General features: G+C 32.0%; 2 protein-coding genes across 2 annotated transcripts; both read right to left on the reverse strand.

Annotated features, from left to right (window-relative positions):
• Nucleotides 1-2,278: 2,278 nt before the first annotated feature.
• On the reverse strand, nt 2,279-8,625 carry LOC120177429 (putative cyclin-B3-1; the record flags this gene model as incomplete). The annotated part of the gene is made up of 19 exons (XM_039183583.1): nt 2,279-2,476; nt 2,548-2,726; nt 2,981-3,079; nt 3,664-3,723; nt 3,829-3,990; nt 4,113-4,202; nt 4,829-4,951; nt 5,035-5,319; nt 5,497-5,551; nt 6,401-6,494; nt 6,609-6,639; nt 6,802-6,826; nt 6,922-6,951; nt 7,092-7,179; nt 7,264-7,321; nt 7,844-7,901; nt 8,258-8,287; nt 8,379-8,472; nt 8,571-8,625. Coding segments are annotated over 19 exons (1,749 nt in total), but the record flags the coding sequence as incomplete, so codon positions are not given.
• A 3,531-nt stretch (nt 8,626-12,156) lies between these two features.
• Nucleotides 12,157-13,639, reverse strand: LOC120177430. Its single transcript, XM_039183584.1, has 5 exons — nt 13,370-13,639; nt 12,990-13,292; nt 12,752-12,918; nt 12,344-12,588; nt 12,157-12,263 (listed from the first exon to the last, which is right to left on the reverse strand). The coding sequence occupies exons 1-5, from the start codon at nt 13,637-13,639 to the stop codon at nt 12,157-12,159; spliced, it is 1,092 nt and encodes a 363-aa protein (XP_039039515.1).
• Nucleotides 13,640-14,419: the final 780 nt, after the last annotated feature.

Consider the following 14,419-nt stretch of genomic DNA (forward strand, 5'->3'; position numbering starts at 1 on the left):
GTTAAGACTGGGTCAAGCCCCTTACCCAATTGGGCTCTGTTGGACCCGGTTTTGGACTTTTTGGGCCTAAACGAAAAAGAAAAAGAATAAAAGAATAAAAATAAAAATAATGAAATAAACAAAATAAATAATTAAATAAAAAATGAAATAAATATAATGTAAATAAAAAACTATATAATATAAAATATGTCCAAAAATATTTTTTAAAAAAACTAATATTGTATATATTTTCGAAAAATGTTTTCAAAACTATATATTATATATATTTTCAAAAATGTTTTCTAAACTATATATTATATATATTTTCAAAAAAAACGTTTTTAAAACTATATTATATATATATATATTGAAAAATGTTTTCAAAATTATATATTATATATATTTTTTTCAAAAAAAATATTCTCAAAATTATATATTATATATATTTTCGAAAAATGTTTTCAAAATTATTTATTATATATTTTTTCAAAAAATATTTTTAAAACTATATATTATATATATATTTTTTTTAAAAAATATTCTCAAAATCATATATTTATGTACGTTATATGTATATTAAATAAAACCCCGGACGAAAATAAGTGATTACATTAATAATACCAAATTGTTACCTTTAGATTTATTATATTATTTATACTAGTCCTATGAAGACTCAATATGTGGGTAGAATCAATAAACAATTAATTACTCAATTGGTATGTAAAAAGAGAAGGTGAAATAAATAGAAGAGAATAAGGCAGTGAAAAAGATTGAAATGAAAGTTGCACATACTCTTGCGAAAAGAGTAAAAGAAAGAATGGGTTGATAGATAAATAAAATTTTGTTATTTTTTGTTAGAAATAAATTAACTTAATGATATTTAACTCGTAATATCAAAATTAATATATCAAACAATACGTGGAGGAGCGTGTTGTAGAAATAAAAGAGGAGACGCAAAACGTGAATGCTCATACCATTTGAGGAGCGGAGAGAAGCAATCCGAAGAGCGATCTGTAGAGCGGGGAACGAACGGTTCAGCACAAAGATGGAAAACGAGGCAAAAGGCTTTGATTTTTGATGAAACATTACGATGCTTTTCGGACTTTATAGAAATGAAAAATAAATTCGGCAGCATTTACTTTACGAATCCATGACTTAATATAGAAAGACTACTGGCATTTCGTTGTGAGGTAGTTGAGTTTAATTGATTTTTTTTTTAATTTGAGGGTTTATTTGATTTTTTTTAAATAAAAATATTTTAAATTTAAAATACTACAAATATATCTTAAGGCCTTTATTTCATTGATTTTATTTTTCAGTCCTTCTTAAAATTTGATTCTTTCACTTACGCATTTTGTTTTTTTCAATGTTGGTATTAGTGTCTTTATTTTGGAACACATAATAATGTTAGGAAGTATGGTAGATGATATATATTGTAGAGTTAGTTGTAAACTTTGATATATCTAAACAAATTTTTTGAACTAGTTTTTTATGATATCAAAAATGACATTTATGAATTAATAAATTTATGATTAAAATAATATAAATATGATTGTATGAAAATTATTTGTAATGTAATATAACTTATTATGTTGAGAACTCATTTTACGTCAGTATTGTAACGGTTAACGACGTAAATCTTTAGTTAAAAAGTCACATTGAATTTTTTTTTAAGTTCGATGATCACATTAAATAAAAAAATTCGAAAACGACGTTGCTTTTTTTTAAATACTGCCACCTCATATTCCCTTTTGCCTATAAAAACCTTTTGAAGCCCCAAACTTGAGTAATTAAATTAATTTATTTTTAAAACCCAAATCACGGGACGCATACATGAAGCGCAAGTGCCTATGGCTTCATTCATTCTTCTAAAAAAATGTATAAAAAATAGTATTTTGATTTTTTTTTTTCATTTTCTTAATTTTGTAGCGTGACAAAAAATAAAATATAAAAAAATTAATAATTAATAAGTAAATACAATCAATTTTAAAAAGCTATCTAATTAAAATTTAAAGTCTAGGAGCCGGAAAATCATTATGCAAAATATATATTTTCTCAATAGAAAACAGATAATTATATAAAACTTTTTACGTTGAAACTTTCAATTATACTAAAACAAATTTCATTAATGAATATATTATCAGCAAAATATATTACAATATAATAAAAAACATTAAACGATGAAAATTTAAGTGATCAAGTATGAACCCAGAATCCATCATCAATCTCTCTTAAAAGTAGGAAACTAGAGCTCAATACAATTAAAAACTACAACACCATAATCCCGGTGCTTCCATGCTATTTCTGTCACAATTGTATTTTTATTAACATTCTAAAACTGAACTCGTGCAACTAAAATCAAGTTCAAGGAAGTCTATCCAAGGGTGTGATCGCCGCAACTCCGCTGAGCTCCTTACTCGTATACTTTTCGAATGTGACCTTCAATTGCCCCAAATTTACAGCTCTTTGGAATCTTAAAATCATTTCTGCACACTCCCTGCTCACAATCAGGCAATAAATAAAGATCTGCTAACAACGACAACAAGACATTAAAAGAGACATGCGTGCCTGATTTCCACCACATCATAACGCGTGTGTTTGCAAAGCAACGGTGTCCAATAGGGAGACATCTGCAGGGTACACCGAGCAAGATAGATAGCTGATGCACATAGCAAGGAGGGCTTGAGTTTCAAAGCTTCATATTCAACCAAGCAGAGCTCTATGAGGTAGAAGGCTAGATGTTCAAACTGAAACCAAACATCCATCACCTAAAACAAATGTTTACCGAACTTTTGAACATTTTGTCAATCCAATTTAAATCAGTACATCATAGATCATACCTATTATCCAAATAGAATCCTAATCAACTACCCCAAAATATCAAATGACTGGTTCCAATACAAGTTCATGGACCTACTTTTCTTCTCAATATATTAATTGAGAAACTCGGACCTTATCAAATAGCTGACCCATTAGTGATATTCAAAAAGCTACCACATACCTTGGTGTCTGATTGAGCAGCCTTGATGAACCTTAACATGAAGACATATGGAGTAGGCACATTTAGGCGAAACTTCAAGCTTTTAAGGACAAGCTTCTCCTGAAAGTTCAAATTATTTTTGTATTGTTAAGAACAATACGAGCAAACACCTATCGAATGTAACGGGCTTCTCCTGAAAGTTCAAATTATTTTTTTATTGTTAAGAACAATACGAGCAAACACCTATCGAATGTTGCATATCAAGGAAGATACTTGCATAACGATACATCTACTTTAGTCCAAGACTTTGGTGCTAGAAGTAGCTATTGCTATTGGTCCGAAGTGAAGATTCCAGCAGGAGGGTTAAAATTAAAAATAAACAAAGCAAATAAACTCCAAATTCAAACACCGGGTGATGCAGAACAGAGATATCCTAGTTAGGCTATTTTAGATTATTTTATATTTAGCAATTATTTTACTTTACAAGTTAAGGCTGAAGAGTTATAATTGTTTATGTATATATTAGGATCTTGAGTTAAGTTATAAATACCTATGTTGTTTAGTTTCATTGTAATTTTCACTACTGAATGATTTTGGTTTCAGAATACGCGGGCCGTGGGTTACTTGCCCTACATCAAGTTTCCTCCTAACACCTGGATTTTCTCAGAAGTTCAAATTGCATGCCATCAGAAGAAAATGCATACCATCTTGAGCATTTGTTCACTAGTGTAAGCCTCAGCAGATACACTGATTAAATCTTTCACCTGTAAAGAATTACAGTTAAATGAGTAACGGTTTTGCAAGTTTTGAAAATTGAAAAAGAATAATAATACAAGATACCGTGCAAATTTGAAAGTTCAAATATTTACCCTAGGATGCCAAAAATCCTCATATTTCGATGCCAACAAAAGAGCAGTAAGACCAACCAGCTGCATCTCATTCTTCTTTATTTGGACCTCTGAGAGATATCGATCCAACAAACTGACCATGAGATAGAGTGTTTCTTGCATTAAATCAAATTTAAGGTGCACCTGGCATGAGAGTGATGAAGTACAGAGCAACAAAAATAAGCAAGGTATAACACTGATAATTTATGAATGGACAACACCATGATGAACAAAAAGGTGAATTAAAACCATGTGCAAAACTATACCTCAATCAGCCAGTTGATCAATATGCCTCTCATATGAGGGGTAATATCTGTCTGCTTTGACATGTAATTTTCCAGAGATGGATTCATAGCCTGCATTTTTTAAGTTCAATATCAATATTCAGTAGAATTACCTAACTAGTTAAACATTGCTGCTAAAACACAGGCAAACAATTGATGACTGAGATAGTAGACTTTTTATTAACAGCATTGGTGTTTGATGCACACAGATACAGTACAGAAAAGATCAACGTCTGGGGCCAAAGCAAAATTGAGAGAAGGATCAGCAATCATTTCTGTAGTAGGCAGGAAATTAAAACTAGAAAACATCTCTGCTTTGTTCATTCAATTGAAAATAGATGTTTTGTTTCTGATGAATATATCGCTGTTTTTGGAAAGCACCGACACAGTAATACAACAAAATATTATCCTTAACTTATAATTTGCAACTCTTTAGCTGCCCTTTTGATCAGGAATCAACTAGTTGAAAAAAAATACTTCTGTATTTTAACATGGTATTACTTATTCTACTAAGATAGTCCCTTACAAGATGGTTTTGTGTTATTAGTCAATGTCCATTAGCTACTCATGATTAGATGAAGCCCCATGGTCTGGCTTCCGTGTTCAAGAAGGATCACAATCACTCTAAATTAAGCCTAGTACACAGGCCATAGTAAGCTAAAAAAATTTCGAGAAAGAAGAGGCTAATGATCAAATACCTCACTTATCCAATAGTACTCATAAATTTCATCTACGTATTGAGAAACTTCCAACGGATTGTCATCATTATCAATGCCAATTAACTTTTCTTCTTCTTTGACACCAACAATACCTTCTAATAGCTGCAAAATATTTCCAACGGTCATTCAACTTCTCAAGGAAAAAGCTGACGCCATCAGTATATTAGATTGTAGTGGGGCCAAACCTTTGATCCTGACATCAGTAAGGATGTATAAGATATACGTCTGGCTTTCTTCTTAGCAAGGGAACCAGGCTTGTTGATGCTAGCATCACTATCGCCATTAGAAGTATGATCCCTTTGGCTGGCTTCACTGGAAATTGTTGCTAAATTATCTTCCAGAAGAGTACATCCTTTGTCTTTCTTGGATGTGATTGCAGCAGCAGATACTGGTTTTCCCAAACCTGAAGAACACTTTGATTTTGACGCTCTTTGAGAATTAGAAGGCCTGAGTGCAGTCTTAACAATAGGCTGAGCAATGAATGAAATAAAAACAACTTGTATAAGTAAAATTGGGTAACATGAAAACACAAATACAACTTTGGTTACCATGTAAGCATGAAGCAAACAGAAAATATACGTAAATATCATTAAAATAAAGAGCAAACTAAATTGATAGATTAAAGACAGATATAGTACGTCATATACCTTGAAAGATCTTGGCAAGTTATGAGCAGCAGAATTAGTTCGACTTTTAGTAGCCCTGTTTCCAAAATTCAAACTAATCATCAGCGTACTCATTTGCAATAAAAATATTTATACTATTAGAAAGAACATGCTATATAAATCAGCAAAACCATGGATCTATAATATATGCCAGTAAACTTTTAAGCAGACCTATCGATTTTATTTTCATATCAAAATATTCCAGACAAGATATTTCATGAAAATAATGGATTAGATTAATATATCTTTTCCAGATAAATCTAATATAAAGTCCCCTCGTGATGCCCAGGAGAATGAAGCAGTTAATTGCCAGTTTAAAGTACGAGCATGTAAAAAAAGAAAATTTTGACATAGAAGTGGGCATCACAGATAATTCTAGAAAAATGTTAAAAGACTTCCTAGAACTAATTTACATGCTTCATAAAAGACAGAAACCAAAGATAGAAAAAAAATGATAGAGCATATAAAACAATTGAATTGTGAGACACACAGCCTGTTGATGCTCCCAAGCATCAACCACAATCACCATTAAAATTGACACAAGCTATAATAAATCGCAAACTTTACAGTGGCATTTCTACTATTTGAAATTTTAGTAGACTTCAAATCCTCGGTAAGAAAATCATAGTTTAAAGTAGGTGACTATAGAAGCACTTCACTTCTGACCCTGATAAAGAACAATGTTTAGAATAAACCGAAAGGAGGTAAACCAACCAGACCTACGATTTCTTAGACAAACAAAAACCAATTTATCTCATTAAACTCTTTTGCCTGACTTGACTGTGTATGTAAATGAGGACTTCATTTTATTTCTGATTCTGACATATAAATTATCCCTGAGTTGAGCATGGTAAGAACCAGAATGAAATCAGAAACTCCTGCTTACGTTATTACAAAGCTATCACTCTCTCTATTCCTTGAGAGATGGTTCCTTGCATTGCTTGCTTGCTTTGAAGCAGTTTTACAAACTTTAGTCTTACCTGAAACCCCAACATTGGGGGGGGGATAGACAGGAAAAAAACCACCATCTTAGTGACTCGAACTTTGGGCCACGCACTTTTGGAGATTTAAGAAAAACGGATCATGCATCTTACTCGTAATCCTGATAGCTTCTGTAGCTTTTTCCTACATGGAAAAGGGGCAATTTAATGGGAAAAAATAAAAGATGATAAAAGAAGACCAACAAGATAACATCATGAGGAGTAGCACTATTATTTTTCTTTTCTTTTCTTTTAGAAAGTGAAATAAAATTTTAAAATTTGCATCACTTGCAAAGGATGGGTTCACCTCCTTCAACACCGGTAAAGACTTCCTTCAAGATGAAAATAGAAATTATACCATGTATCAGTGAGAGATATTGCATGCATTCTTTTAATCAATTATTTCAATGTTTATAAATTCACAAACCTTGTTGGTGGAAGTGGATTCCTGGTTGTCCTGAATAAATAAAGAAAACATAATGCAATATTAATAATTGAATTGAGGAAAACTTGATCAGATAATTTTAAACAGTAGTCATACGATCAGGTTGCATCCTGCACTCCAAACGGAATTTGAAAGTCAATTTAACCGTGTACCTGCCAGTAGTAACAACAGATTTACGATCTGAATTCTGGGTTGTAACACTTTGGACACTCAAGTAAGTCTTCGGATCTATAATACTTTCTGTTCTCAAAAAGCAAAGCTTGTTTATATGTTGTTGTGCCAGTGAAAGTTACCAAAACAACTTTATAAATAATTGAAGGTTACCTGTCTTTGAAGAATGAACGCCGATAGCACCTCGATTAGGATGGTCCCTCTCTTTTCCCTATTTTAAAAGATATTCTGAAATAGATCAATTCCTTTGTAGTGGAAAATCAAATGAATATATCAAAACTACAACATGAATTTTCTTTCGTTAATTTTCTGTGTGATGCCATAAATGTGAAATAAAACACTCAAATAACTTAATTAGATCTAGCAGTTTGAAAGTCCTAAACTTCATCCAAGATCTTATTAAACCCAACAATAAAGATAAATGTTTCATCCTACCACTTTTCATTGGTTATACTTTCTCGTCAACAATTTTTCATGATTTAATGTTCATTACAATCAGAGCTCTCTTCTACCCTTTGGGTGATTTAGTTACTAATTCCATGGCTTGGGGTGATAATTATGATATTAGCAGGACACACGTCATTAAACTAGCAATTACAACAGTTCCAGAACTAGTTTACCCAGATTTTAGTTATCAGTTTTCACACTTAAGTGACATCATATATGTTTGAGGAGCTGGAAGGGTTATGGGAAAAAGGAAAAGAACTTTGAAGTTTTAATTTATCCCTTGTACCTTGAAAGATCTTCCGGATGAGACATTTACAGTTTTTGCAACTAAAGCCACTGAAACCCTGCAAATAAATTACTTCACATATTTTAACTATCATCTCATAAACAAGAAACAAATTAACGTATAAATATCCATATAAAGCTATATCTTCTTCAATAGAATTTTACATACTTGGTCCATATTCATTTTGGATAACTGAATAACAATGCAGATATCAGAGTGTAGGGAAGGGGAATCAAATGTATGTGTAACTACTTAAAAACTTCAAAGGGAGAAACAAAATAACATATGCGTATACCATTGGGAAAAAAAAAGATACACTGACTATATGGAAAAGGATCTATTGTGTCCTGAAATCTTGGAATACATCAGATCCACACCCAAATAGGAAACAATAACAACAATCAAGTTTTGTACCGTTCAATCAAGGCACTTCTATGATTCTTCCTGCGTTGCAAAATGAGAAAGTAAAAGCAACAAGTTAATACAATTGCAGAAAGAGCTAACAATTCAAAAGTACAGTAAAAAAGTCACTCACGTTGATTTAGAGCCATCATAAACCTTAGTGGAAGAAACCAAAGAAGTAAGATTGCTAAGATCTGACAGCGCTTTTCTTTGAACAATTTTATTTTCTGAAAAGTGGTATGCAAAGAACTGTAAACAGAGTTCCCATTGCATAGAATCGAGATAATAATTATGAAAAATTGTTGCAAATGCAAATGAAGCTTACCAGAATTATCACGCCTGCCTTTGGTCTTGGTCATATTCTTCAAAGACCCCTTTAAATTACATTTGGAAGTTAAACATGAATATAAATAAAAGCAACCGATTTAAATAATGCATGCTTTATTAAGAGAATCAAAAAAAAATGGTAAAAACCTTTGGATCATCTTCTTTGCTGCATACTATTGATTTCCTCCTAGAAAAATTAAGAAAAAAAAGAACAATGAAATTGTTCTTTATTTAAAATGAAAATAATCAGATAATGTTCTAATTAAGCAAAAGAAAACTTACATGGTAGATGCTTCATTTTGGGAATAAATTTGAGACCTTTTCACACAAACAAGAACAGAAAATAAAGATTGTAAAGGAAAACATAAAACAAAATTACCAAATACAATAAAGTGAGAATAGATAAGGTCACCACGACTGAAGCCATGTTGATCTCCTGTTTTTCCCTGAAAAAGAGATGATATACTGATCAAAAACGAAACCCTAACTGGAACTTAAAGGGAAAAGAAGAATTTCTAAAAAGTGATTGTGAGAAACAACAGAAATGTCATTGTCGTCTAAGAATTACAAGTATTCTTAAATATGAGATACAGAAGATACCTTGAGCTTGAGAGATGTCATTTTGAATGGATTTGAGTAGTTTTCTTTTCCCCTCAAAGAAAACACCTTGGCCTTAGAGAGAGAAGTTAAACGTTAGCTTATGGTGAATAGCCCGCCTCTCTTCTTCACTTTTGCTTTTCAAATTGTTTCAAACTGCGAGATCATTTGCATGGCGGGGCAGGCTCAAGTTCAAATCACTTCTTTTCTTTTGGGCTTTATATATATAGGTTTAAATATGTCATGAATCCCTATACTGTTTCCAAATTTTACGTTTTTAGTCTTTATTCTTTATTTTTATACACCTGAGTCCCTATATTTATTTTTTAATGAAAATATCTTGGTTTCTTCCCTAATTTTTAACTACCGACCTAACAACTATATACAAAAGTTAAAATAACTTGTTCAATTCTTTATGTTTATATGTTTTTTATCGATTTGACTCTTGAAAGTTCGTTATAAATGTAGATGATTGAAAAAATGTGTTGCTCGATTAATGAAATTTTTATTTTTAAATATTAAGGTTCAAATTTGTAAAAAAATTATAAACATAAGTGACTAAAAAGTTATTTTTCCTTTTTTAAAAAATTGTCAAGTTAATGGTAAAATTGAATAGAAGTTAGAGGAAAATAGAGGAATTTTATAAAAATTATATATGCTAACTTTTACATTTTAAGATAGTATAGATACCTAACATGTTTAAATTTTATAATTTTATATATACACATATTTTAAATTGATACATTTTAAGGTTTGAGAAATAATTAATTGCTCAAAAATATTGCAATTTTCACCTTGAAAAATGTTTACAACCATGTACACATATGTAATTGTCATGTAGTTACAATTTTAAGGGTAAAGTAAACAAATAGTTTTGACAATAGGACATTACTTTGTTGAGTTCCTAACTATTAAAAGCTATAAAATGATCTCCCGATTATAGGGTATTATTTTGATGAGTCCCTTGATATTAAAAGTTATAAAATGGTCATTCGACTATTCATATGTTCCAAACTCATCCTTTCCATTAAAATTTGGCAGTCGTCTGAGTTGGATGTTAACTTGTGGACTGAGATATGATAAAATTTAATCTCAGAATCGTTTGAGTTGTATTTTGTGAATCGACTTTTCATTTACATTATATCGTTGAGCTAGTACTTGAAATATTATGTCATCGAGTCAATGCTTGAAAGTAACAACAATGCCAACAGACGTCATTAAATAGTGATTTTATCATATTGCGATCAGCATGCTAATATCTAACTCAGTTGACTGTCAAAGTTTTAATGGTGAATGGAGAATTTGAATAGTCAAGTAATCACTTTGTAATTTTAATAGTTGGGGGACCTAAAAAAATAACGTCTTATAATAAAAAAAATCATTTTGTGACTTTTAATAATCGAAAAACTTAAAAATGATACCTTATAATTAAAGATCATTTGTGTACTTTACCCCAATTTTAATTGATACCATGTACATAAAAGGGTAAACTACGCCAATGGTCACTGATGTTTGGGTAAGTTTTCGTTTTCACCACTAATGTTTTAAAAGTTACAAATCAGTTACTAACGTTATCGTTTGTCACAAAATGGTCACTGGCCGTTAACAGCCGTTAGGAACCGTCACAAAAAAACACACGTGAAACGTTAGATGCTTACCTGGAATGCCATGGTGGAAGAGAGCAGTACTCTAACGTTCATTTTCTTCTCCCCCTTTAAATAAAACCCAATCCCTAACCCTAATCTACCTCTTTTCCTTCAAAATCTTCTTTGTTGAAATTTTTCTCAAATCCCTCCCAAGATAAAAGCTATCTAAGGTGAAGATGGAAGACTCCATTGAAGTTTCTCTTTGTAATTGTGGACAACCAGCTAAGGTGGTAACGGCTTGGACGAATGAAAAATGTGGGAGGAGGTTTTTTTGGTTGCCGAAACTATGGGAAAAAGATGAGTACAAAATGTCATTTTTTTTGTTTGGATGGATCCTCCCATGGTGCCTCGGGCAAGATTTGTTTGCTTAGAGTTGTTAAAGAAATTAAGAAAAGTCGAAAGGGAAAGGAGAAATGAGAGGATTTTTTTGCTTGTTATCTTGATTTTATATGTCTATAAGCTTTGGGTTAGCAAATGAAAATGATGTTATTTGAATGGTGGATTAAAAGCTTTGTAATGGAAGTTTGTATGTGTTTCCAGATTAATTCTTATGGTTCTATTATTTTGCAATGGTTTTTCTTCCTTTGTATATATATAAACTTTGATTTTTTGCATTGTGCATTTAATTTTTCTTTATTTTGCATTGAACTGCAAGAATAATTCAAAAATGAATATTACAAAGAAATGCCAAAATATGATGTATTTCATTATCAGTAAACTGATACAAGTCAAAATACAAGTAAGAACAATAATTTGTCAAACCTGCTCTAATTCAATATGACATTAAGCCTAAAGCTTAATTCATGTCAAAATATGGATAGTTCATAAGTAAACTTTACAAAAAGAATGGCTATACATCAAAGCCAATTAAGCAGAAGCAGATATATGACAAAGTAGGTCAATTTCCTAGGTAAACTACACAAAAAGTTCCATCAACACTACCTATTTCATTTTTTTGATATTGTGTGCAAATCTTGATTGTGAGGGTTAGAAACAGAAGATTCTTGACTGCCAGGCATTGCATGGTCTGTTGTAGATGGTGGCATCATCCAACGGACTGTTGTAGGTGGATTAAGTGGCCTCATTGTAGGTAATTTTGGCCTTAATACTTGAGGCCTTGTAGGTTGGATAGTTCGAGCTTGTCATTGCATTGGAGTTGAGTGTTGGGATGGCTGGTCAGATGCATGTGGTTGGCTGGATCCTAATTCATGTTGGTTTAGACTTCTGTTACCGCCAACTTCTCCTCTACAGGTCCTCTTATTGTGGCCAGGTTTACCACACTTAGAACAATTTCCCATCGAACCTTTCTTGCTTAATTTAGGTCTATTCTTATTTCCTTCATCAGCTTCCTTTCTCCTTTTTTTGGTTGGTTGGCCTTCCAGGCGGTCTTCTCAATTCTGGAGGCAGAATAGGCTCCATTTCAATGACAATAGTCCATTGCTTAACACCTATTAAAAAAGAAGAAAGAATTTAGAAAATTAGCATGACATAAATTATTTAGGTATATGTAAATAGTTGAGTAGTTCACCTTTGACAGGACAAATGAAATTAGAATATATTGCAAGTTGTGTGGATTTGTGGTAGCATGTATGAACATAAGGTTCAGGTCGATCATTGTGCAGTTGCATGACTGCTACTGCATGGATACATGGGATGCCTGTCAGGTCCCATTTTCTACAAGAACAAGAGTGGGAGCCCATGTCCATCACAAGTTGATTTCCTGGACCACATTCAACTTGATATTTCAACCCTCCAGCATGTGTAGCCCAACACCTGCATATATCAATAAAAACAACATAGTTCGATAGAATATTTAAACATTCATAATGGTCTGCATATCTCAAATGGTCTCAACATATTTCAGCAACATATCTTAACATATTTGATAGCATATGTCAACATATCTCAACGAAATATTAAATTTGAAAAGAGTTACCTAGTTGCTTGATCAATTATAATGTTCAGCTTCTTCTGAATATTTGGACATAATGGCCCATTAATCTTTTCAGTTGCTTCATATCTGCAAACAATTCTTCTCATAATTTTGGTTCTAATCAGCCCCATCATAGTAAGGATGGGCTTGTCTCTAGCTTCCAAAATGATCTGCACAATATATAATTTGTTAAGAGTTATAGAAAAATAAATATATATAAACAGAATTATAATAAGATTACCTTGTTAAAACATTCACAAAGGTTATTGAGAAGCATGTCAGATTTAGTAGTGGCAGAGAATTGTACTTTGGACCACTGTTGAGGGTTAAGATGCTTCAGCCACTCAAATGCATCATTAGACAAAGTCTTCAATTCTGTTATGGCATCTTGGAATTCTCTACCATAAGTTGCTCTAGCAGCTCTCCATAGTGCATCCTTAAGAGCTTTTCCTTTGTGATATTTTTTGAACTTGGCATAAATAAGCCTTACACAATTCCTGGCTTCAGCATTAGGGAATAGCTCTGCCACAGCTTCAACAAGTCCCTACAAGGATAACTTAATAAATAATTATGATAATAGGCTTACTAATTTATAATAAATAAAAAAGTTAAGATCATAACCTTTTGTCTATCAGACATAAAACACCATCCATATGAGTTGTCAATGTCCAAGTCTCTTTCAAGAATTTCCAGAAACCATAACCATGAATATTGATTCTCACTCTCCACAACAGCATATGCTATGGGATAGATTCCACCATTAGCATCGATACTAACTGCTGCCAGTAAGTAACCAGTATAATAACCCTTCAAGAAGCATCCATCAAGGCTGATAATCCTTCTACAACCTGCTTTGAACCCCTCTTTGCAAGCTTGAAGACAAACATACATTCTTTGAAATAGTCTATTATCTAGTTTGCAAACAGTTGTAGTTCCAGCATTTGTATTCCTTAATTCAAGTAAATATTCATAGATCTTTCCATATTTTCAATTTACCTTGAATCATTTCTTAGGCATGCTCTCTATCCCTTCCACATTTAGTCAAAGAACAAACTGTCCCCATAGTCAGTCATCACATCTTGTTTGAGGGAAGTCAAAGAATAATTCATATCAGACATGAATTTCTGAATATATTTCATCCCGATGAACTTATAACTGACATTCTTATTTTTCAACAACTTAGCACAAGTGTGTTCGGACTCGTAAGTCTTAATTTGCCAAGTGTTCGAATCAGAATCATGTGAATGCAATGGGGAAGCCCATAATTTCAATGGACAACCCTCCCTACAAACTGCTTAATCTCTTGTTGTCATTAACCTTAAACAAAACAGTTGTTCTAGTCATCCTCCCATATTGCCTAATTGCCTCCTTTAAAGTCTCTTTACTACAAAACAATAAACCCTTTTAAAATTTAGGGTTCTCCATATCAGTATCTTTGTTGAACTCAGTGAAGGTAGGACGGACATCTGAGTCAGAATATTTGTCACTGTTTAATTCTCATGAATTAACAGGACTAGAGTCAAACATTTCATCAGATCTATTGTTAAATTCATGCCTACCCATGTCCCCTAAAATATTCATCACATGATCCTCTACCATACTAGGTAAACTCTCCTCATCATCAAAAGAATTTTCACCATCAGTTTCCTAAAAATCAAAATCTGATTCATC

The sequence above is a fragment of the Hibiscus syriacus genome, unplaced genomic scaffold, assembly GCF_006381635.1.
Source record: "Hibiscus syriacus cultivar Baekdansim isolate YM2019G1 unplaced genomic scaffold, ASM638163v2 tig00112289_pilon, whole genome shotgun sequence".
Lineage (NCBI taxonomy): Eukaryota > Viridiplantae > Streptophyta > Magnoliopsida > Malvales > Malvaceae > Hibiscus > Hibiscus syriacus.